Raw genomic sequence first — 27,073 nt, forward strand, 5'->3', positions numbered from 1 at the left:
TCAGAGAAGAAAAAAGAGAGAGAGCGAGAGATATGTGGAAATTATAACATTTATGCTATAAATATTAAATTTTCTTTTCTCAGGGAAGGAAAGAGAGAGAGAGAGAGCGAGAGATGTGTGGAAAGCATACCATTTATGCTATGAATATTATCTTCACATTCTCTCAAAAAATATTTTTTTCAGATCTTTCCTAAAAATCCCCATCTGCTCTCCCATTTTTACAAGTTTTTATAACTCCATGATAACTTTAAGATATCTTACAAATTATGGCTATGAAATATATAAAATTCATATGACAATATGAGTTCAATACAAACGAGCTTCCGAAATTTTTAAAATTACTGTTAAAACTATTTTTAAAAGGGAAAAAAATTGTAAAAATGTCTTTATAAGGAATTTTAAAATAAAATCAACTGTAAAATTCTTATATAAATATTTTTTATGTATTTATGACTGATATATTTCCCTGAGAGTTTTATGAATGACGTACATATTTCCCGATTTTTTTTTTTTTTTTTTTTTTTTGAGAAAAATTTTCATAAGTTTTTTTTTAATTCTCTCAAAGACCATGAGTTTAGCTTTAATTGAAAAATGTGTCTTAAATTGAATTCCTTGGATAATTGACCTGATTTCCTAAAAATGAGTTTTTTTCACTACACCATTTTAGGCAGATTTTTTTTTTAATTCTCTCAAAGACCCTGAGTTCAGCTTCAATTGAAAAATTTGTCTTAAATTGAATTCCTTGGATATTTGGCCTGATTTCCTAAAAATGAGTTTTTTTCACTGCACCATTTTAGGCAGATTTTCAGAAGCCAATCGTTGCCTTGATAATGAAACTTTAAGAAAAGAGTACATATTTTCCCATTTCATTAACTTTTTACCAAAATGTTGGAGTTTTATACGTTTACGACATGGTAAAAAATTTCAAAATCTGAAAAACCTCATAAAACGTGTTAGAATGTCGAAAAACGTAAAAATACAGTTTTTGACGTTTACGACAACGAGTTGTCAAAATGTCAAAAACCTGTAAAAAACTTTGAAATCGCCAAATAATTGCATTTCATTAAAAATTATGGCATTTTAAGTTTATTGTGGTCAAAAATCTTATAATACCCATTGTCAAAAATGTCGTAAACCTGTATAAAATGTCAAAAAGTCATAAAAAATGCCACAATTTCAATGATTTTAGGACTTAGACTGCTTCAAAAGATTTTTATTGAAAAACTTTTCTCTGAGACTTTAATTGAAAACAAATTAATTCGAATTTTTTGGAAAATTGTCATGATTTCTTAAAAGTGAGTTTCTTCTCTGGACTATTTTAGGCAGATTTTCAGAAGTTAATCGTTGCCTTGATAATGAAACGTGAAGAAAAGAGTACATATTTTCCCATTTCAGTAACTTTTTACCAAAATCTTGGAGTTTTATACATTTACGACATGGTAAAAAATTTCAAAATCTCAAAAACCTTACAAAACCCTTTAGAATGTCGTAAAACGTGAAAATACAGTTTTTGACGTTTACGACAACGAGTTGTCAAAATGTCAAAAACCTGTAAAAAACTTCAAAATCGCCAAATAATTGCATCTCAATAAAAATTATGGCATTCTAAACTTATTTTGGTCAAAAATTTCATAATACCCATTGTCAAAAATGTCGTATACATGTATAAAATGCGAAAAAGTCATAAAATTGCCACAATTTCAATGATTCTCGGACTTAAATGATTTGTGATGATTAAGAAAAAGTTAGTTTCTTCTATGGACGATTTTAGGCAGATTTTCGGAAGCTAATCGTTGCTTTGATAATGAAACATGAAGAAAAGAGTACATATTTTCCCATTTCACTAACTTTTTACCAAAATTTCGGAGTTTTATACGTTTACGACATGGTAAAAATTTTCAAAATCTCAAAAACCTCATGAAACGCTTTAGAAAGTCGAAAAACGTGAAAATACAGTTTTTGACGTTTATGACAACGAGTTGTCAAAATGTCAAAAACCTGTAAAAAACTTTGAAATTGCCAAATAATTGCATACCATTAAAAATTATGGCATTCTAAACTTATTTTGTTCAAAAATTTTACAATACCTTTTGTCAAAAATTTCGTAAACATGTATAAAATGTCAAAAAGTCATAAAGACATAAAAAATTGCCCCAATTTCAATGATTTTAGGACTTGGACTGCTTCAAAACATTTCCATTGAAAAACTTTTCTCTGAAACTTTAATTGAAAAATTGTCATGATTTCTTAAAGTGAGTTTCTTCTCTGGACCATTTTAGGCAGATTTTCGGAAGCTAATTGTTGTCGTTGTACATAAATATGAAGAAAAGAGTACATTTTTCCCCATCCCAGTAAATTTTTACCAAAATGTTGGAGTTTTATACGTTTACGACATGGTAAACAATTTCAAAATCTCAAAAACCCCATAAAACGCTTTAGAATGTCGTAAAACGTGAAAATACAGTTTTTGACGTTTACGACATCGAGCTGTCAAAATGTCAAAAACCTGTAAAAAACTTTGAAATCACCAAATAATTATATTTTAATATAAATTATGGCATTTTAAGTTGATTTTGGTAAAAAAATGTTATAATACCTATTGTCTAAAATGTCGTAAACCTGTATAAAATTGTCAAAAACCCCATAAACTTTATGTAAATTATTTCTACATATTTTTAATTTGACCCATAATTTATTTCCGGGAAATACATGCTTGTTTTATGTCGTAACCGATACAGCAATTTGTGTACGAAATGTCACAAACCTGTATAAAACGTCAAAAACCTTTATAAAATGTGTAAAACAAATTACGATAACTTGGAAAAAATAATTTTGCCTACCGACGAATAGTTTTGTTACAATAATTACAATTCAAACGTATTTTAAGCATTTATCAAATGTCAAAAACTTGTATAAAATGTCAAAAACCCTAAAGAGGTAATCTAACATATGTCTGTGTTGTAAAATCTAAGTCAGCAATAACGATGAGGGCTTTATAAAGGGTAAGTGTTACTTTTGGAATAGTAATAGCTTTGTAAAAAGTTGTCGTAAACTTGTATGAAATGTCGAAAACGCATAAATATGACTTTGAATTGCCTAATGTCAATTGCAAATGATTATATATGTTGCTATTAATGTAATTCAACTAGAATTGCAGTATGTCGAAAATGTCACAAAACCTGTAAAATGTGTCTAAAACCTAACAGACGTAATCGAACAGACGTCTGTGTCATAAAAACTAACTCAGCATTGATTATGAGGATTGTAAAAGCAAAACATTTTATTTTTCAGTTTAGTATACATTGTCAAAAATTTGTCGTAAACCTGTATAAAATGTCTAAAACTTATTGAAATGACTCGAAATGCCCTAATTTTTGTTGCAAAAGATTATGTATGTTGCAATTTATGTAATTCAACTAGAATTGATGGATGTCGAATATGTCAAAAACCTGTATAAAATGTCTAAAACTTAATAGATGTAATCCAACATTGGTTAATGTGGTAAAATCTGAATCAGCATTATTAATGACAGTTTTATAAACAATGGGTATCACAATCGGAAGAGTATGTGTTGTAAAAAATTGTCGTAAACCTGTATAAAATGTCTAAAACCTATTGAAATAACGTGGAATGCCCTAATTTTTGTTGCAAAAGATTATATATATTGCAATTAATGTAATTCAACTAGAATTGATGGATGTAAAATACGTCAAAAACCCTGTATAAAATGTCTAAAACTCAATAGACGTAATCAAATATAGGTATGTGTGGTAAAATCTGATTTAGCATTAAATATAAGAGCTTAATAAATAATGGGTATCACTTTTGGAACAGTATGCTTTGTAAAAAGTTGTCGTAAACCTGTATAAAACGTCTAAAACACGTTTAAGTGACTTGGAATGGCCTAATTTTAGTTACAAATGCTTATATTTGTTGCAATTAATTTAATTCGACTAGAATTGAGGTATGTCGTAAATGTCAAAAACCTGTAAAATGTGTCTAAAACCTAACAGACGTAATCTAACATAGGTATGTGTGATAAAATCTAGATTAGCATTATTAATGAGAGTTTTATAAGCAATGGGTATCACTTTTGGAAAAGTATGATTTGTAAAAAGTTGTCGTAAACCTGTATAAAACGTCTAAAACACATTCGAATGACTTCGAAAGCTCTTATTTTAGTTACAAATGATTATATTTGTGGCAAATAATGTAATTCAACTAGAATTGAGGTATGTCGTAAATGTCAAAAACCTGTATAAAATTTATAAAACTCAACAGACGTTATCTAAAACATGTATATGTGGTAAAATCTGACTCCGCATTTTTAATGCGAGTTTTATTAACAATGGGTATCATTTCTGGAAGAGTATGTTTTGTAAAAAGCTGTCGTAAACTTGTATAAAACGTCTAAAACACGTTCAAATGACTTGTAAAGCTCTTATTTTAGCAGCACACGATTAGTCTTCTGAGAAGCAATGTAATTCAAACGTTATTTAAATTTTGGCACATGTCAAAAACGTGTAAAAAACTGTCTAAAACCCAATTTTCGTTGTGTAAAATTTTCGGAATGTATATAAACTATACCCGTATTAATTGTGATTTAATTACATGGTCTTGGCATCGTATGCTAAGAAGAAAGCTGTGTAAAATTATGTCAAAAATCTGTATAAAACGTCTAAAACCCAATTAATTTACCGAAAAAGATCTGATATCGCCTGGATTTAATTTTTTTAATCGTTAATAATGAATTTCCAATTAAAAAAAATTGTGTCGTAAACGTCATAAATATGTAAAAATGTATAAAACCCATTAACTGTTGTATAAAACCCATAAAAATTTATAAAAATGTATTAAACCCATTAATAGTTGCATAAAACATTTGCATTTTGTTCATCTCTGGCGAATTAATAACTACAAGTCCGTAGAGCTCTATCCTGTAAAATATCACCTTAAAAATATGTCACAAACTTGTATAAAACTGTCAAAAACGTGGAAAGCTTGGTATAAAATATTCGATTCAGCCGAGCAATGATCTACTTCCCCTCCTAACCTTTGGTTTTGGAATCAAGGGATATCGAAAAAATTAGAAAAATACGAAAATAGCGAAAATATGCCCAAAAATATGTCACAAACTTGTATAAAACTGTCAAAAACTTGGAAAGCTTGGTATAAAATATTCGATTCAGCCGAGCAATGATGTGCTGCCCCTCCTAATGTTTGGTTTTGAAATCAAGGGTTATCGAAAAAATCAGGAAATTACGAAAATAGCGAAAATATGCCCAAAATTATGTCACAAACTTGTATAAAACTGTCAAAAACTTGGAAAGCTTGGTATAAAATATTCGTTTCAGCCAAACAATGATCTACTTCCCCTCTTAACGTTGGGTTTTGGAATCAAGGGTTATCGAAAAAATCAGGAAATTACGAAAATAGCGAAAATATGTCCCATGGGAGGATACGTCTTTTTCTGTCCTTTTTAGAACTAAATGTCCTATTTTCAGTTATCCCAGCTTAATTTTTTGTCTAAAACATTTCGTGTCTCTTTTCTGAGAAGCCTAGAAAATAATGGCATGTTAGAATTTTGCTCAGATTACTAGGCTGTGCCACATGTCACATAACAAAATTTTTCATGCAACCCCTTTGGGAGAATAAATATTGAAGGTTCGATTGTCCTAGTTATTTGTTTAAATTTAATATAATTTTGTTACCAAGTAATGTGGGACAGCTAAAACATTTACCCTTCCTCCCCCATCTCCACACAAATCCAATCAATGACTTAGCTGGCCAATCCTCCAAAGAATTCAATGACAAATTTTGTAAATATTTGAAAATAGGTGTGAATAGAGGCTATGTTGCGCTTCTATGCTAATATGTTGTGTACATGTGTGTGTCTGTGTGTGGGAGGACATTATGAAAAGTAAATAGATTTTGTAGATTATGCAAAAAAATGGAACCCTCCGTTTAAGAAAATACCGAAAACGAACCCCTTCATCGATGTGGGTGTTACAGCTGATGCAGCAAACTATTGTAGATCTCTTCAATGTGGAAAAAAAGACAACATTTTCTTTTCTTTGCATTGTGAAGGAGCCACGGTTGGGGCGACGGAGGGGTGTGTGTATGCCAAGGAAGGACAAATATCAATGAATATTTGTATGGCTGGCCTTCGACTTGGAATCTTATTCAATAAACCATCTGCTCGGCATGAAATTTCTGCTGTTCCTTTATCCACAGTTTTAGTCATTTTTTAATTGTTGTTGAGCGGCAGCAGGGCAGGGCAGGGTGGTGGCAGCAACAACTGAGCTGTCAGTCAGTCAATCATCAGAGCCTCCAGCATGGTGGAACCTACCCTGCAGTCTCTGTGAGTGTGTGTGGGTGGCTGGCTGGCATGACTGACTTGTAGTATGTCATTGTCATCCTCATCATCATCATCAGGCGGCAGCAGCATCTCTCAATGTCGGAACACTTTTAAAAATGTAAGGCATAACCTAGTTTGTAGTCATTATTGTTGCTGTTGTTGCCCTTCTCATTCATATCCTCGCACTTGCCAGCGTGGTTGCTGTTCTTGTCTACTTTTCATTGACATCCATGTGGGGGCATTTGTTTCGGATTTTTTTCTCGATTTTTTTTTTGTTTGGAAATTTGTTGTTCATTCTAGGATATGTGTGTTCGCGCGTGTGTGTGTTCGAGAATATTGTGTGGAAAAGCATGTAGGTGTTGTTTCCTTGTTAAACAAATATTTTTAGGATCAATGGCACAGTGGGTTGAAAAGAATAAATGGCTTCTTAAAAAGGAACCGTAGAAAGCTTGGGGTAGGAGTCTTACTATGCTACCGTAGATTTTTGCAGGATAAGGGAATTCAAGAGGTCTTTGACTTTCCGAGATATGAGACTTTAAGAATACTTCTTGATGCGGGGGGCTTTAAGATAACTTCTGTAAAAAGTTGAGGCCTTCTTCCAAAAGAAGACTTCTGTCCGAGAGACCAAATGGAGGTATCCTAGTAATAGTTATTCAGAGGATTTTCTGTGATGACAATATCTTAAAAAAGGTGCTAAGGCCTAGACAACCCCTCCATATCTTGCGAAAATATTTAAAATTATAGTTCATAAGATCCTCGGAGGATTTTCCAAGACGAGAAGAAATTTAGAGCAATTCTTTCAGTCTAAGATCCTCTAGGCTTCTATTTTAAGGATGCGTTTATGTACAGAGGACCTTTGAGAGTATCTCAAATAGCAGGAGATCTCTGGAAAATTCTCTTAATTTAGTTGAGTTTGCCAGACCTCTATGAGGTTCTTTGATTTGAAAGACTTTAAGAAGATTTAAGAAGAAGTTTAGAAAGCCTCGGGCGAATCTTCTTGATCTGACTTTCAAAAGTCAACATTGTCAGATTAAGATCCTATGGAAGGTCCTCAGAGACCAGAAGACCTTTAACAGATTTTCCTTAATCTGAACAAAAACTGTTGGTGTTAAAAGACCCCTGCGTGATTTCCAACTATAGAATCTCTTTATTAGGTCCTTGTGAAGGATTTCTAAGTCTAGAGGACCTATGGAAGCCTTTTGGAGACCTCGGTTGGATCTTCTGTATCCGACTATCAGATAGAAGACCTCTCTATGGTCTTCCAACAATATAATATCCTTATAACGTCCTAGTAAAATTTTCAAGCCTAGGGCGCACATGGAAGGCTTTTTAACACCTCTAGAAGACCTCGTATGGATCTTCTGGATCTGTCCATCAAAAGTTAACATATTAAGGTTAGGATCCTATGGAAGGTCCTCAGAGTCCAGAGGACCTTTGGTAGATCTTTTTTCTCTGAACAAAAACTTTTGGTGTTAGAGGACCCCTCTACGGTCCTACATTTTTAAGGGATTTTAAGCCTAAAGGACCTATGGAAGATTTGAAGTTCAATAAAGTTCTACAGGGATTTCTGAGCCTTGAAAACTCTTAAAGAAGATCTCTAGCATATCTTTCACGTTATTTAGACCTAGAAGACTAAGTCTTAGACCTAGAAAAGTAGGTCTAGGCGACCTCAAGAAAGTATTTTTGCCTAGAAGTTCTTCCGAAGATGGTTTAATCAAATACAAAACCTACCGGAGATCTTCTATAACCGGAGATCTTCCTGAAAACCTGGAGAAGGACTTCTGGAAGGCACTCTGTCTATAAAAGCCATATAAAAGACTATAGAGATCTCTATGAGGGCCTTAGAGTCTAGAAGACTTCGATACGGTCTACAAGGTCTGGAAGACCTCTAGAACGGCGTTTTGGTCGAAATAGTCTAATGAGCCAAATGGACACAAGAGGTCTTCCATAAGGGGTTTTAAATACATAAGACCTCCAATAACGGGTTCAAGCTCCAGTGGGCCAGTAGATGTACAAGGAAGGATCCATATGGTCCTCAGATCACAGAAGATTTAATGAAGTGATTTTAAGTCTAAAAGGCCTACAGAAGAACTCTGAAAGGTATTCTGGATATAGAAGCCCTTGGCAGCGTCTTGTGACTATAGAAGATCTCTACAAGGACTTGTATGTCTAGAAAGCCTCTATAAGGACTTCCAGGCGTAGGAGATCCTTATTGGCTATATAAAAAGACCTCTGGATGGTTTTCTATGTGTGGAAGGTTTCAAAAACGACTACGGAAAGACCTTTATGGATACAAGTATCTCGGAATTTTTCTATGTCTAGAAAACTACACGAATGACTTCGCATTTGGGAAGAGCTCTGGGAAGTATTTTTACATTCGGATGATGTTTGGAAGGTATTCTATGTTTGTAAGGTCTTTGGAAGGATTTCTATGTTTCGAAGACATCGGGAAGGTCTCCCAAGATTATAGGTTCTCTGGAAGGTGTTCCATGCTTTGATGTCTTTGAAAAAGGCTTCTATGTTTTAAAGATCTCAAAAAAGCGTTTTTGATTTGGAAAAAGGTTTGGAAGCTCTTGGCAATGTTGGAGATATTTGGAAGTCCATCTGTTCTAGATTTTGAAAAGTTCTGGAAGTTATTTGGGCTGTAGGAGACATTTGAAAATTCGTTTTGTTCATAATAGAAGTCTATAAGTTCCTCAGAATTTTGAATGATTTTATGAGGCCTTCCGGCTATAGAAGGTGTATAGAAAATCTTCCATAAATAGACGTCCTTTGGCAGGCCTTCCCAGCCTATAGGGCCTCTAGAAGTTAAAAGAACGTTAGGATTATAAGTTCTCTAGGAGCTCTCTCTCTCTATCTCTCTCTCTCTCTCTCACCATTGCAGATCAATTGGAAATTTCCTAGGTCCGAAAAGGTCTCCAGTCTTGGAGATTTCCTAAAGGTCTGTAGAACATTTTCCTTTAATAGATGTCCTTTAGCAGGACTTCCCAGCCTATAAGGCCTTTAGAAGTGAAAAGAATGTTAGGATTATAAGTTCTCTAGGAGGTTTTCTCTCTCTCTATTGCAGGTTCTTTGGAGATCTACTAGGAGTGGAAAGTCTCTCGTGCCTCGGAGATTTCCTCTCTCTAACATTATTGCAGATCCTTTGGAAACCTCCTAGGTCTGAAGGGGTCTCCTGTCTTTGAGATTTCCTAAAGGTCTATAGAACATCTTCCATAAATATTCGTCCTTTAGCACACGTCCTTTAGGGGTCTCCTGTCTTGGAGATTTCCTAAAGGTCTATAGAACATCTACCATAAATAAACGTCCTTTAGCAGGCCTTCCCAGCCTATAAAGCCTCTAGAAGTTAAAAGAACGTTAGGATTATAAGTTCTATACGAGGTCTTCTCTCTCTTTCTAGTGCAGATCCTATGGAGATCTTCTAGGAATGAAAGTCTGTCCTGCCTTGGATATTTCCTCTTTCTCATCTCACTATTGCAGATCCTTTAGAAACCTCCTAGGTCCGAAAGGGTCTCCTGTCTTGGAGATTTCCTAAAGGTCTGCAGAACATTTTCCTGTAATAGATGTCCTTTAGCAGAGCTTCCTAGCCTAAAAGGCTTATAGAAGTTAACAGAAATATAGGATTAGGATTATTAGGATCGCATGTCCTTTGGAGATCTTCTAGAAATGAAAGTTTCTTCTGCCTTGGAGATTTCTCTCTCTCTCTCTTACTATTGCAGATCCTTTAGAAATCACCTAGGTCCGAAGGGGTCTCCTGTCTTGAAGATGTCCTAAAGGTCTATAGAACATCTACCATAAATATGGAGGATTTCCTCTCTCTCTCTCTCTCTCTCTCTTCACTACCCCACTGTGCAATTTTTGATTAAGAGTTGAATTTTCCTTCGTCTTTTTCAAAACTGATGCAGATAATACAACTACATATTATTCTAGCCTTTTCCCTATTGTGTTTTTATTGTTGTTGCTGGTCTTTTTTTTTTTCTTTTTTTTTGGATTAAAATTATTGTGGGCTGTTTTCAAGAGGTTTTTTATCTTATAGCTTGACGATTGCATACATATGCACATTGCTTTCTCGAGATTTTCAAGTGAGGTATTTTGCATTTTTTTTCCATGTTATGTTTTGTTTCGTTTCACATTTTCCTTGTTCTTTGTCATGCAATTCGGGCTCTTGAATAAAATTGCAACAACAAAAACAACAATAGCAAGACTTAGGCCCATGTTCAGCTAAGTGGGATTCTCAGACAGTCAGCTGTTTGTTCTACATTTCTACGCTTTTCCTGAATGGCCATTCGCTCGTTGTTCGTTTTTTACGTTCGTTCGTTGCCGACAACGAATGTCGAGGAAAATTCTCATTGGGCCGAGAAGGTAATAGAGAATCCAGTTCAAAGTCAACAAGGCCCCCCCTTTTTTTTTGAGGTATTGGTATGTGGGTGCTTGTGAGTGTGTGTGGAGAGGCCTCCCACTCACATTTTTGTTTTTTCGTTGTTAGAATATGTGTAAGTGTAATGGGTGTGTGTGTGTGTTTTGTGAATGAGCACTAGGTTGTTCATAATGCCTTGTCACTGCCACTGCCATATTCTGTTGTTGTTGTTGTTTTTTTTATTTTTCCTTTCCTCCTCGCTGTTGTTGTTTCCTTTTTTTCCAGTGAGTGGCCCCGTCATATTTGTTGCCATTGTCCTGGCCAAGTTCCATCGTAGTAAGAAGACTCTTGTTTGCGGCTCGAGAGTGTGGCTCCGTGTGTGTGTGACGATGCCTTTTGAGGTTTATAACTCATATTCTGGGCCATAAATATCCTCAGATATATGTGTGTGTCTACACATGTGTGTCTGTGTGTGTGTGTGTTTGGTATGTAAATAAGGTTATGTAGATGCATAATTTAACTTAAAATTATTTGCTTAGGTTTTTTCTTCTTCTTGTTGTTGTTTTTTTTTTTTAATGTAGACGATTGTGTGTCTTTGCCATGCTGAGATGTTTGGCTGAGGTTCGCCTTTTGCTTAAGGATATTGTCCTGTTAACGTTGTTGTTTTTTTCTATGGTTTTGGATTTCAAGGATCTTTTTTTTTTTGTTGTTATGTTTTATGGCAATTATGTTTGATCTAGACCTCAGAAGAAAAAATAAAAACACCACGAAATACAATACCAAACCAGGGATACAAGAAAAACGAAACACGTATAAGAAGGGAGGAAAAAAAATACGAAAACAAGGCCAAGGTTGGAAACATTTTTTAAATACCATAACAAATCTTATTTGAATACTTAACTTCATTTAACATTAAAAAATAACAATACAAATTATTAATAATTAAATTAAATCAAATTTTTAACAATAAAATCTCTTTAAGGAAATTTTTTAACTTCTGAAGGGGAAAAATACTTTCATTTTTTTCTCAAGAAATGTTAGCCACAAAATATAAGTTTTCTGTTTTTTTTAATGGAAATCACTCTTCCATAACCTGTTCATACCTTAATTATTTTGGGTGCTTAATTCTGATACCAAATCTACATTGGACAATTTTGATATCAGCTAAAAAAATGACGTTACTTTTTTGTTGGTTCTCTTCGGGAGAAAAAAAATTAACATAGACAGAACCTATATTACAAGCTGAAATAGGGAGAATAATTCTCCTCAAGAAGTGAAAAAAAATCCAAAAAATTGAAATCTGACCTTCAAGAAAAAAGGACAACATTCCCCTCAAAATTGTATATAAAATGACATTTTTTATAGACTTCCTCAAAGTAGTGAGAATGTCCGAAGTGTTTTCTAAGATTTCTCTAAAGGAAAGCTTTAGAGTATGTAAAAGAAAAGAATAAGCTTATAATCCTAGCTTTTAATCAAGCCCACTTTCAGCTAAATCGCCTAAATAAAACCGAATTTATGGCAGTTTTTCAAAATCAAACCCCTAGATGGCATTTTTATAGATTTCTTCAAAGTAGTGAAAAAGTCTGATGTGTTTTCTAAGATTTCTTTAAAGGAAAGCTTTAGAGATTGTAAGAGAAGAGGAGAAGCTTATAATCTTAGCTTTCGTTCAAGCCGACATTCAACTTAATCGCCTAAATAAAACCGAATTTATGGCACATTTTTCTGGCACATTTTTCTTTTTAAAAAATTACATATTTTATAGACTTCTTCAAAGTAGTGAGAATGTCTGAGGTGTTTTCTAAGATTTCTTTAACGGGAAGCTTTAGAGTATGTAAAAGAAAAGAAGAAGCTTATAATCTTAGCTTTCACTCAAGCCTACATTTAGCTGAATCGGCTAAATAAAACCGGATTTATGGAAGTTTTTCAAAGTCAAACCCCTAGATATTTTATAGACTTCTTCAAAGTAGTGAGAATGTCTGAGGTGTTTTCTAAGATTTCTTTAAAGGAAAGCTTTAGAGTGTGTAAAAGAAAAGAAGAAGCTTATAATCCTAGCTTTCACTCAAGCCCACTTTCAGCAAAATCGCCTAAATAAAACCGGATTTATGAAAGATCGAACCCCTAGACGATATTTTTCATTTTTTTATGTTTTCACTATGTTATAAAAATGTAAAAGGCTTTTTCTATGCTTTCTCCAAAGAAATGCTTTAAAGTTTATAAAGAAACAGATAAAGTGCACTGTCTTAGCTTTTAGAAAAGCCCACAAACATCCAAATCGGTTCAGTTATAACAAAGCTATGATACTTTTTACAAAATTAAAACATAAGAATATTTTTTTTATTTTATTTATTTTTTTTTTTTTATTTTCATCAAATGTTTTCTAGATTTTCTTTAGAGAAAAGCTTTGAAGTCAATAAAGGAAAACGAAAAGTTTATTGTCTTAGCTTCCAGAAAAGCCCCCTAATCACCCGATTCGGTTAAGTTATACCAAGGCTATGGTACATTTTACAAAATCAAAACATAAGAAAATATATATTTTTTCTTTGATTTATATCGAATTATTTCTAGATTTTCTTTAGAGGAAAGCTTTGAAGTCAATAAAAGAAAATTAAAAGCCTGAAGTCTTAGATTTTAGAAAATCCGTCAACAAACTGATTCGGTTAAGTAATACCAAAGATATAACACATTTTCCAAAATCTAAGCTCAAAAAGTTTTTTTTTTTTTTTTTTTGGTAATATCTATGATGTTTTCTTTGACTTCTTGAAAGGAACACTTGTATGTTCATAGAAAGATGGGAAAACTTATAGTCCAAGCTTTCAACCAAGTCCACGATCAACAAAATTAGTTATGTAGTACCGGATTTATGAAACTTTCTTCAAGTTCTTGCCTCTAGACGATTTTTCTCCTTCTATATTTAATGACATTTCTAAGGTGTTATCCACAATTTCTTTAAAGAAGAGGTTTAACGTTTATAAAGAATGAGATTACGTTTATTGCCATAGCTTTCAAAAAATCCTTTAATCAATCAATTCGATAGAGTATTACCAAGGATAGGACACGTTTTCGAAAATCTAAGTGCGAGAAGAAACATCTATTCTATGTATTATGTGAATGTCCAAGGTGTTTTCTCAGATTTTATCAATGAAAGGCTTTAAAGTTTACAAAGAGAAGGGAAAAGAACATCATTTAAGCTTTCAAAAAGAGCTTTTCCAATTACTTCTCCTGAGTGGTATCAAAGTTATGAATTTTTTTTTTAACGTAGCTCTTGGAAAATTTTCTTTATACCTCGATGTTTTTTGAAATTATCTAGGGAGATTTCGAAGACATCTTCAAGGAAAAGCTTAAAAGTGTGTAAAGAGTGAGAAAAAGGTCATGATGTTAGCTTTTAGAAAATCCATCAATCAGCTGATTCGGTTAAGTAATACCAAAGATACAATGCATTTTTCAAAATCTAAGCTTAAGAAGAACTATTTTATTTATATTATGTTTTTTTTTTTTAATCTAAGGTGTTTTCTAAGATTTCTTTAAAATAAAGCTTTGAATATTTCATAGAGGGAGAAAGAGCTTAAAAATTTAGCTTTCAGAAAATTCTTTACTCAACTAATTCGCTTTAGTAGAACCACAGTTATGCCTTTTTACATAGTCTAGTCTGTAGACTTCATATTTGATTTCTCTCGATTTTGTGCGACAATGGCCCAGCCAACATTTATTCAAAGGAATTTTTTGAAATATTTTTTGAAAGCTAATTGTATTAGCTTTAAGAAATGTCATCAATCAAATAAATCGGTTAAGTGATACCAAAGATAGGATCCTTTCTGCAAAATCGAAGTTCAGGGAGTAATATCCTATATTTTATGCGAATGTCTAAGGAAATTTTTTGAGATTTCTTCAAAGAAAAGCTATACAGCTTCTTACGAGACAGAAATGGCCCATTGTCTTAGCTTTTAGAAAAACCACCAATCAGCTAATTCGGTTAAGTAATGCCAAAGTGAAGACCCTTTCTGCAAAATCGAAGTTCCGGAAGAAATATTTATTTTTTACTCTATATTTTATAAAAATGTCTAAAAAGATATTTAAGATTTCTTCAAGGGAAAGCTTTAAAATATATAAAGAAAGACAAAATGCCTGTGGTCTTAGCTGTTAGAAAAGCCATTAATCAGCTGATTCGGTTAAATAGTACCAAAGATAGGACCCTTTCTCGAAAATGGAAATTCGAGGAGAAATATTTTTTTTTTATTTTATAAAAATGTCTAAGAGGAGTTCTAAGATAACTTCAAGAGAAAGCTTTAAAGCTTGTAAAGATAAAGAAAAAGCTTATGGTCTTAGATTTTATTGAAGCTATCAATCAGCCGATTCGGTTTAGTAATGCCAAACATAGACCCCTTTCTCGAAAATTGAAATTTGGGAAGACATATATATTTTCTCCTATATTTTATAAGAATGTCTAAAAAGATATTTCAGGTTTCTTTAAGGGAAAGCTTTAGTATCGCTAAAGAAGGAGAAAAAGCCTATGTTCTTAGCTTTTAGAAAAGCCATCAATCAGCCAATTCGGTTAAGTAATACCAAAGATAGGATCCTTTCGGCAAAATCGAAGTTCATGGGGAAAATATTTTTTTCCTCTATATTTTATGAGAATGTCTAAAGAGATTACTAAGATTTCTTTAAGGCAAAGCTTCCAAGTTTTTAATGAGGAATAAAAAGCCTATGATCTTAGCTTTTAGAAAAGGTATCAACTAACCGATTCGATTTATTAATGCCAAAGATAAGTCCCTTTCTCGAAAAACGAAGTTTGGGAAGACATATTTATTTTTTCCTATGAAAAATGTCTAAAAAATATTTCAGGTTTCTTTAAGGGAAAGCTTTAAAGTATGTAAAGAAGGACAATATGCCTGGGGTCTTAGCTTTTAGAACAGCCATTAATCAGCTGATTCGGTTAAGTAATACCAAATATAGGACAATTTTTCGAAAATAATATGCGAGGAGAAATATTTTTTTTTAATATATTATAAAAATGTCGAAGAGGATTTCTAAGATTTCTTCAAGGGAAAGCTTTAAAGCTCGTAAAGAGACGGGAAAAGCTTATGGTCTTAGCTTTAAGAAAAGATATTAATTAGCCAATTCGGTTAGGTAATACCAAAGATAGGACCATTTTTCGAAAATAATATTCGAGAAGAAATATTTATTTTTCCTTCTATATTTTTTAAAAATGTATAAGGGAATATCTCAGATTTCCTTAAGGAAAAGCTTTGAAGATTGTAAAGAAAAAGGAAAAGATTATGGCCTTAGCTTTTTGAAAAGCCATAAATCAGTTGATTATGTTAGGTAATACCCAAGATAAGACCCATTTTCGAAAATCGAAATTTGGAAAGGCATTGCACCATTCGCCGAAATTCCGACACTTTCATCCAAAAAAAATATTTTTCAAAATTAAATCTTACTTTTAAAGACAGTTTTTCGGGATTTTTTATAAAACAGCTTATCACTCAATTGAAAAAAAATAAAGTTCTAGCTTTTCAATAAGGCCAAAATAATCCCACTCCATGGAAATGCTACAATACTATCATTAAGGCTCTGGATAATTGCACGGGTCGTTGTCTACCATATATCTTTTTACCTTTTTTTAAGATTTCTTCAAGGAAAAGCTTTTTACTCCAGAGAAAAAAATTAAAAAGCTTAAAATATTAGCTTTCAAATGAGATCATAATAATCTAATTCCATAAAGAGCGAAATAAATGTCTTCATAGGCCGTTGCCTAGTAAATATAGCATAATTCCGTTATTTGGTAAAGGAGAGAAGCTTCCTTCTAAATCCTAAATCAAACCTAGCTTTGAAAAATTCGTAATACCTTTTCAGCTTGTAAATATAGATTCTGTTCAAAAAAAATATTTGAATATTTTTTTTTTGAGATTTCTCTGTTTTAGGTTTTTTGCCATTTTTTTCTCTTACAGCATTTCTAATCACATTATTTCGATCTATTTTGAGGCTACTATTTCTATTGACCTAATTATTTACAAATTCTACAGTTTCAAAGTTTTTTACGCTTACAAAATATATTTAAATTTGTTACATGTTTAATTTTTTATGGACATTTTCACAGGTTTGAATATTAATAGGTATGTGTATGGCGCATATAAGGCTGCTACATTATTTTATTACAACTATAAAACATGTACTGAAATTTACAAAAAGCAGGACAATTCTATTGAGTTTAAATAATTAAATGCCTTAAGATGATACCCTACACCACTACTTGGGAACCATTTAATATATATGATCCAATTTTTTGATATATCAAAAATAATCTGTAAGGGGCTCTACCTCTGCATCAGAGATTCATTACTAAAATATTTTTAATATTGGAAAATTTTTTGAAATTTCTGGAATGTTTTTTGTAGTTAGGAGGCCTTGCGGAAATTATCCAATTACCCTAAATTTTCCAATGAATTCTAATTTTTATTTTAATTTCATAACTAATAGTGGCATAGGGTACTTTATCTATTTTTTATATATTATTTCAATTTTTTACTAAATATATTTCTTATATATTTTTTTTCTAAATCACACATATAGGCTTTTGAAGCTCTTACATATAAAAAATATTTTTTTACAATTTTTTAACTAATTATTTGGTTCAGCCTACTATTTGAATTAGCTTTGTAATTTTTGGTTACAATAACACTACAGCATTTATTTTTAAATTAATATAAATTTGTACAAATAAATATTTAAAATTCGAAATTGTTGGCATGTTTTTTTCAATATAATGTTGTTCATTTGTTTTGTGTACAGGAATATTTTTATTTATATTTCTAAATGTTTTTTTCACTACATTTTCAATGATACAGGATTTTTTTTCATACTAATGATGGTTACATAGTTTTGAAACTACAGTTACAATAAAATATATATTCTTAATTTTATTTAAATGAAAATAAAGATTTTTCTAATATTGATAAACAGCATAGGAGGGGAGATAGGTAGTTCCAAAATATTTGGTTTTTAACTTATACAATCTATCAATCTAAACAGTTGTCCTATACTTTCAACTGGCTGTATTATAATTTTTACCATTTGTCTTATACTTCATATCAATTATCTCAAAAACATCAAATTTTCGCCTAAAAGTCATTTTATGTCCTTTGATAGATGCAGATTTGAAAAGTCTTATACAATGTCTTATATTTTTGTTACCAGTCATATTATATTCCTTTATAACCATTCCGGCTGTCTTATATTTCCAATTTGTCAAAAAATCAGGCCTCGAATTCGTCTTCTGAAACTCTTATACTGATTTGAAACTCTTATACACTTTCTTATACTCATCAGAAAACATCCAATATTCTTCTAGTTACCACCTATCACAATTTAAATAAATCTAATACGCTTTTGCGCTGCTTCCTGGTACTCTTATACAAAGTCTTATACTTTTTACCAGCCATTCTGTATTCCTTTATAGTCATATTGTCTGTCTTATGCTTCTAATTAGCAATTTTGTGTCCCTTGAATGCAAAATCAGGCATTGAATTCCTCTTCTCAAACTCTTATACTGTTCTAAAATTCTTATACAATTTCTTATACTCGTCAGAAAACATCTAATATTCATCTAGTTGCCACCTAATACACTTTATATAAATGTAACGCTCTTTAGCTGTGCTTGCTAGTACTCTTATACAACGTCTCATGCCTATGGCTGGTAACATATTATGTTCATTTATAAACATACCGACTGTCTAATATTTCCAATTGGTCATTTTATGTCCTTTGAGTGCAAAATCCCACACCTAATTCGTCTTCTGAAACTCTTATACTGATCTCAAAACTCTTATACACATTCTTATATTTTATAAACTTTCTTATACTTGTCAGAAAACGTCTAATATTCATCTAGTTGCCACCTAATACACTTTATATAAATTTAACGCTCTTTAGCTGTGCTTACTAGTACTCTTATACAACGTCTCATTCTTTTTTTACCAGCCATTTTATATTCCGTTATAAGCATACCGGCTGTCTTATATTTCAAATTAGTTATTTTATGTCCTTTGAGAGCAAAATCCAACACCTAATTCGTCTTCTGAAACTTTTATACTGATCTCAAAACTCTTATACACTTTCTTATATTTTATAAACTTTCTTATACTCATCAGAAAACGTCTAATATTCATCTAGTTGCCTCCTAATACACTTTATATAAATCTAATGCTCTTTAGTGGTGCTTTTAAGTACTCTTATACAGCGTCTCATACTCTTTTACCAGCCATATTATGTTCATTTATAAACATACCGGCCGTCTTAAATTTAAAATTAGTTATTTTATGTCCTTTGAGAGCAAAATCCAACTCCTAATTCGTGTTATGAAACTCGTATATTGATCTCAAACTCTTATACACTTTGTTATACTCATTACAAAACGTATAATAATCCTGTATTTTCCGCCTAACATACTGTAAATAAGTCACATTCTCTTTAGCGGTCCATCACAGCACTCTTATACAACGTCTCATACCTTATACCTGTCGTATTACATTTTTCAATAATTATATCCGTCATTTCAACTTCTTATTCTTTATTTTATAGCCTTTGAAAGCCTAATTATTTATGGAATTTGTCATCTAAAACTCTTGTACTTGTCTCATATTCTTATACGGACTCTTATACTCCATATAAACCTTCTAATACTTGTCTAATAACCACCTATCACCCTTCAAATTAAGTCTCATACTGTTTAGTGGTCTTGCTGGTCGTTTTATAATTCCTAATAGTCTTATATAACGTCTTATACTTTTTACCACCCGTATTATTATAAATCTTAATAAATATGTCTACTGCCTTATACTTCAAATTAGTCATTTTATAGTTCATCAATATTTAATCAGTCGCTGAATTGGTCTTTTAAAACTCTTATACTCATCATATACTCTTATACGCTTTCTTCCACTCATCACAAATCGTGTTATATCGTCTTCCAATGGTCAACTAACATTTTTTGATACTAGTCTCATACTCTTTGGAAGTATAGGTCTCCATATAAAAGTACTATAAGACTTCATATAAAAGCATTAGGAAGGAGTACTCTTATATAAAATCTTATACTTCTTACCAATCGTATTATATTTCTTAAAAATGATATAACTTGTTCTATACTTCTAAAAAGTCTTGGCAATCATCGAATTCTTCTCTTCTAAAACTCTTATACTCTCTTCATACTCCTTTCAGATCGTCTTATACTCCTTGAATTTCAGCTTATAATCCTTAAAAATTTGTCTTACACTAATTCAAATTCATCATATACTCCTTGCCAGTCTTCTCAGCGAGTTCATTTCCCAAAATATATATCTTATACTCCTCTATCCTAACCACGAACCACCTGACCCCTCTCCACTCTGCTGTTTAGCTATTCTACAGTAAATACATATTTTACTAAATTTTATTACATTTTACAAAGTTCCTAGTATATATAAGGTATACGTATATATTGGTACTCTAGAGTATGTCATCTAAGAAGAACAAACCATTGTAAATTTATTTATTATTATTTTTGTTGTTGTTGCAGTTATTTTGCTTAATACTCTGTTACATTTTTTTACATTGCATTTACATGAGGTTTTTTTACACAGAAATTTTTGTGAGTGGAAGTAATGCCAATGGCTGTCCGTTTTGTGTGTCAAAGTAGGGATGGTTGTTAGGTCATGTCCATTCAAAATATTAAAAAAAAAATCCACGAGAATGTGCAAGTCTTTTAAATAATAATCTCCTTAAAAATCCATAAAAAGGCCCTTCAAATAATATTTCTAAAAATCCACGAGCTGTGCGTCCTTTGGTAAATATTCTAAAAAATCCAAAACCCTTGTGTGTCCCTTAAAAATATTTTTAAAAAATCCAAGAGCCTTGTGTATCATTTAAAAATTATTTTGAAAAATCCAGGAGCCCTGTGTGTCCCTTAAAAAATATTTTAAAAAATCCAAGAGCCTTGCGTGTCCTTTAAAAAATATTAAAAAAAAAAAACACGAGCCATGTGTATCCTTTAAAAATCCAGAGCCTTGTGTGTCCTTAACAAAATATTTTTAAAAAATCCGAGATCATTGTGTGTCCTTTAAAATATTTTTAAAAAATCCAGGACCCCTGTGTGTCCTTTAAAAAATAATTTTTAAAAATCCAGCAGGCCTTGTGTTTTCTTTAAAAAATATTTTTAAAATCCATGAACCTTGTGTTCTTTAAACGCATTTTCAAAAATCCACGAGCACTGTGAGTTCCATAAAAAATATTTATAAAAAATCCAGGAGCCTTGTGTATCCTTAAAAAAAATATTTTAAAAAATCCACGAAAATTTTTAAAAAATACATTAGCCATATATGTCCTTAAAAAATATTTTAATAAATCAAAGAGACTTTCGTGTCTTTTTAAAATAGTTTAAAAATCCACGAAACTTGTGTCTCTTAAAATTATTTTCAAAAATCAGCAAGCCTTCTGTGTCCTTTAAAAAAAATATTTTCACAAATGCAGGTGACTTTTAAAAAAATCCAAGAGCCTTGTGTGTCCTTTAAAAAGTGTTTTCAAAAATCAAAAAGCCTTGTGTGTCCTTAAAAAATATTTTTAAAAAATCCACAAATCTTGTGTGTCCTTTGAAAAATATTTTAAAAGTCCACGAAACCTGTGTGTCCTAAAAAATTATTTTTAAAAAAAACCACGAATCCTGTGTATCCTCAAAAAAATTTTTTTAAAAAATCCATGAATCATGAGTGTCCTAAAAAATATTTTTAAAAAACCCTCGACCGCAGCTTGTCTTTTAAAAAATATTTAAAAAAAATCCACAAGGCCTAGAAAATATTTAAAAAAAAAATCCACGAGGCCTACAAAATAATTTTAAAAAATCCACGAACCTTAGAAAATATTTTAAAAAATCTAAGAGCATTAAGCGTCCCTTAAAAAATATTTTTAAAATGTCCGCAAGGCCTAGAAAATATTTTTAAAAAATCCAGGAACCTTAGGAAATATTTTAAAAAAATCCACGAGGCCTAGAAAATAATTTTAAAAAATCCACGAGCCCTAGAGAATAAAAAATCTACGAGCCCAATTTTTTTTTTTTTAAATCCCCTAAAATTTTTTTTCCACTTTTTCCAAGTCCACTAGTTCTACTAAATATTTTTAAAAATTCCACGAGTCCTAGAAAATATTTTTAAAAAATTCGCAAAGACTAGAAAATATTAAAAAAAATCCACAAGGCCTAGAAAATATTTTTAAAAAATCCACGAACCCTAGAAAATAGTTTCAAAAAATCCACCAGCGAGAGAAAATAATTTTTAAAAAACCACGACCCCCAGAAAATAGGTTAAAAAAACACGAACCCTAGGAAATATTTTGAAAGAATCCGCGAGCCCTAGAAACTATTTTTAAAAAGTCTACGAGCACTAGAACATATACTTTAAAAAATCCACGAGCCTTGCTTGTCCTTGAAAAAAAATTAACGAGTCCTAGAAAATATTTTTAAAGAATTCACAAGGCCTAGAAAATATTTAAAAAAAAACACGATCTCTAGAAAATATTTTTAAAATTCCACGAATCCTAATAAATATTTAAATATATTATAGAAAATATTTTTAAAAAATCCACCAGCAATAGAAAATAATTTTTTTAAATCCACAAGCCTTGCTTGTCCTTGAAAAATATTTAAAAAATTCTACGACTTATTCTTTTCTTTTAAAATACATTTTTTAAAATTTTACGAGCCTTGTGGGTTCATTGAAAAATGTTTAAAAGAATCGAATATCTTTGCTTGTCCCTAAAAATAATTTTAAAAAATAGACAACGTCTCTCTGTCCGTCGGAAACTTCAATTCTTCGTCCGAAATGTGTGTATTTTTGTCTTGTCCAAAAAAATGTTAATGCAATGAATTGTGATTTTTAAATTATTTACTTTAAATAATTTTCTAAAAAAATTGAAATTTTACATGAAGTTTGAGCTGAATGATTTCTCTGGCAGGAGAAAGAATGGAAAGAAATTTACACGACTTTTTAAAAATTACAATGAATTTTTATTTTAAGGAAAAACTATTTAGTTTCTTTTGGTAAAGCAAATGACAACTAGGTAAGCTGTTCAGATTTACATTTGTTTATAAAAAAGATTTGGAAAAGAGAGGTTACCTTTGTTGGATATTCTGAAACGCTCTTTATGTCACAGAGAGGCCTCTGAGGAGAGTATTACCTTTGTAAGTTTGTATTTTTTTCGAAAATTACTCTGGTTTGTTATTTTCTTGGAGGAAGGTTTTACATGGTTTTTGTTATATAAATAAATATTTTCAATGTATATTTTTTGTTTTGTTTTTTTTCTTCTCATATATTAAAAAATACACCAAGAAATACAGTAGTTAAAAAATTATTTCAAATATATATAATTATTTTTTTTAAATAAAAAAATATTACCTAAATACCAAAAAATATATTTCAAGAAAATAGTAATTGAGTATATTTTTTTTCAAATTTTTTTAAATAAAATAATTAAAAATAAAAATATTGAAAAAAAAAATAATAATAATCTCCAAAAGGAAAAATATATTCATTTAACTACCAATATAACTAACAAATATATTAGTTATGAACTTTATAAAGAGGGGAGGGAAGAACTATAGTTTTTTGTTTAATTTAATTAAAAATCATTTTGAATAAGAAATTATGTGTATTCGCATATTAGCTAAGTTTCAAATTTCGATTCTGGGTACTCACTCTGTGGATTCGACCGTGGGCGTTGTCGGCATTATCATTAAAATACAATTAGTTAGAATAGTGGTGATAATGAATAACGAAAACAAGGGATGCACTAAAATATAAATGGCTACACGACGTATCGGATTGAATGGATCAAGCAGCCACATTGCTTTTGAGGCAGAAAAACGAAAAATATCCTTTCCTTTACTTATTACTACAAATGTCTGGAAAGAGAAATAGGCAAAACAGGGAAGAGAATTACAAATAAATATTAAAAATTGAAAAAAATCAAAACAAAAATTGAACAAATTTCAAAAAAAAAAATTTTTAATTTTTATATTTTTTTAACTTTTTATAATATTTTAAAATGCATACACTTTTAATAATTTTTAAATCAAAGAAAAAATTTTAAAATAAAAAAAATTCCAAATCTTTGTCTTTGGCATTTCAAAAAAAAAAAAAAAAAATATTTTTTTTTTCAAAAAAAACTACACTCTTTTAATAATAAATAGATATTGAAAATAAATGTAAAATATTGTAAATAAAAATAAATAATATTTTTTTATTTTTTTTTACAATATTACACATATTTTTTATTTATTTTTTTAATTTTTTAATCCGTCTATCCTTCTGTGAAAATCACTTTATCTTCCGAACGAACTGAAGCAGAGTGATAAAAGTTTACCCGATTTAAAAATCGAAAAAAAAAAAAAAAAAATTGAACGAATTTCAAAATATTTTTTTAAATTTAATTTAAAGAATTGTAAAATAAAAAAAATTTCAAATCTTTGTCTTTGGCATTTCAAAAAAAAAAAAAAAATACACTTCTTTAATAATAAATAAATATTGAAAATAAATTTAAAATATTGACAAATAATATTTTTTTTTATTTTTTTTTTTTAAATATTAGACATATTTTTTTATTATTTTTTAATTTTTTCATCCGTCTATCCTTCTTTGGAAATCACTCTATCTTCCGAACAAAATGAAGCAGATTGATAAAAGTTTACTCAAATGTATATTATATCTGCAGAACTTTTGGTATTGAAAATGGGCCATGTAGGTCCACGTTTTGGTATAGCCCCCATATAACTGTACCTCCCGATATTCGGTATTTTGATGATTTTAGCGACATTATTCACCGGAATTGTTTCAAATTTGGTACATGATGTTCGTAATGGATGCTACAGCCTATGACAGAAAATTGTCTGTGCAGGTCCACGTTTTCGTATAGCCCCCATATAACGCTACCTTCCGATATTTGGTATTTTGATGATTTAAGCGGCATTATTCACCGGAATTGTTTCAAATTTGGTATTTGGTATTCGTAATAGATGCTTGAGTCTATGACAGAAAATTGTCTGTGCAGGTCCACATCTTCGTATAGCCCCCATATAACGTTACCTCCCGATATTCGATATTTTAATGATTTTAGCGACATTATTCACCGGAATTTTTTGGTATTTGAAGCTCGTAATGTATGCTTTAGCATATACCAGAAAATTGTCTGTGCAAGTCCACGTCTTCGTATAGCCCCCATATAACGGTACCACCCAATATTCGGTATTTTGATGATTTTAGCGACATTATTCATCGGAATTGTTTCAAATTTGGTATTTGAAGTTCGTAATGGATGCTTCAGCCTATGACAGAAAATTAGCTGTGCAGGTCCACGTCTTCGTATAGCTCCCATATAACGGTACCTCCCGATATTCGGTATTTTGATGATTTTAGAGACATTTTTCACCGGAATTAGTTTAAATTTCGTATTTGATGTTCGTAATGGATACTACAGTCTAGGACAGAAAATCGTCTGTGCAGGTCCTGGTCTTCGTATAGCCCCCATATAACGTTACCTCTCGATATTGGGTATTTTGATGATTTTAGCGACATTATTCACCGGAATTGTTTCAAATTTGGTATTTGAAGCTCGTAATGGATGATTGAGTCTATGACAGAAAATTGTCTGTGCAGGTCCACGTCTTCGTATAGCCCCCATATAACAGTACCTCCCGATATTCGGTATTTTGATGATTTTAGCGACATTATTCACTGGAATTGTTTCAAAATTGGTATTTGAAGTTCGTAATGGAGGCTTCAGCCTGTGACAGAAAATTGTCTGTGCAGGTCCACGTCTTCGTATAGCCCCCATATAACGGTACCTCCCGATATTCGGTATTTAGATGATTTTAGCGACATCATTCACCGGAATTCTTTTAAATTTGGTAGATGAAGTTCGTAATGGATACTACAGCCTAAGACAGAAAATTGTCTGTGCAGGTCCACGTCTTCGTATAGCCCCCATATAACGTTACCTCCCGATATTCGATATTTTGATGATTTTAACGGCATTATTCACCGGAATTGTTTTAAATTTGGTATTTGAAGTTCCTAATGGATACTACAGAATATGACAGAAAATTATCTGTGCAGGTCCACGTCTTCGTATAGCCCCCGTATAACGGTACCTCCCGAAATTCGGTATTTTGATGATTTTAGCTGCATTATTCACCGGAGTTGTTTCACATTTGATATTTGGAGGTGGAGGGGACTTGTTTTTAATTATTATATTTTTAAACAATTTATTTATATTTCCAAATAATATTTTTTATATTTTTTTCAATATTTTTAATATTTTAAAATATATTTTTTTACAATTTTTAAAATAAATCAAAAAATTAAATTAAAATAATAATAAAAATTATATTTTTTTTAATTTTTATTTTTTTTTTTTTAAACAATCCAAATCCTTTAGTAATCAATAAATATTAAAAATAAATGCCATTTTTCATTGGGTTTTTTAAATGTATTATTTTCAAAAACCACCTCTCTTTTTCGAAATTTAAATATAATATTTACTACTTACCAGTACATTACTGTAGAAGGGATCGATATCCTCGAGAGGAGTGGAGGCCAATTCCGGCGGGAAGCTGCCCTGCATTCGAACAGGTATAGGCACACCCTGTTCAAGTGTGGGATCCGGCTGTGGACCTTCATCTTCGTCCTCGTCATCATATCGTATCTAAATTGTTTTTAAAGTTTTTTTTAGGAAAAAAAATTGAACATTAATTTTTGCATAAGATGTGGATACTTCAAAAACGTTTTTAATAACAAATCAAAATTAAAAACATAACAAAAAACTTCAGAACGTAATTAAAACCAAAAACTTAAAGGAGCCTTATTATGTTTCTGGATTTTGTATTTTGTAAAGAGATTTAGAATTTTGTTAGAATAAGTTAGGGAAACAGAGAATTTTCGTTTTTTTTATTTTGGGTTTACATTTAATAGAAATTAGAGGGAAATTAAAAACAAAACAAAAAAACACAAACAACAAATTGTTAATAACATTTATGGAAAAAAGTAATTACTACAAACCATAGGATTATTTAATATTAGTAGACACATAGTTATTAAATATTTAAGATATGTATTATGGAAGCTTTTGTATGCAAAATTATTGAAATTAAAAATTCGATATAGATGAATTTGAAAGCTAGAAAAGTTTAAAAAAAATTAGTACACATTTCCAGGCATTAGGGGGTATTTAGGTAAAGAGCTTAGCGAGAGTTGAAAAATATTAAAAAATATTTTTCCAATTTTATTTATTTTTTTTTAATTTAAGTATGGAGATTTTAAAAAAATGTTAAATACATTTTTTTA

The 27,073-nt window shown here is 30.9% G+C and overlaps 1 protein-coding gene across 26 annotated transcripts in view; it reads right to left on the reverse strand.

The window, feature by feature from the left end:
* The window catches only part of para-like (sodium channel protein para-like), a 198,301-nt gene that overhangs the window by 119,864 nt on the left and 51,364 nt on the right, over positions 1 to 27,073 (reverse strand). For all 26 annotated transcript variants that reach the window (NM_001286885.1, XM_059122225.1, XM_059122227.1 and 23 more), the window contains 2 exon segments: positions 23,432 to 23,637; positions 26,280 to 26,435. In NM_001286885.1, the coding sequence (NP_001273814.1) occupies positions 23,432 to 23,637; positions 26,280 to 26,435 (362 nt within the window).

This window comes from Musca domestica, unplaced genomic scaffold (assembly GCF_030504385.1).
Source record: "Musca domestica strain aabys unplaced genomic scaffold, Musca_domestica.polishedcontigs.V.1.1 20, whole genome shotgun sequence".
NCBI lineage: Eukaryota > Metazoa > Arthropoda > Insecta > Diptera > Muscidae > Musca > Musca domestica.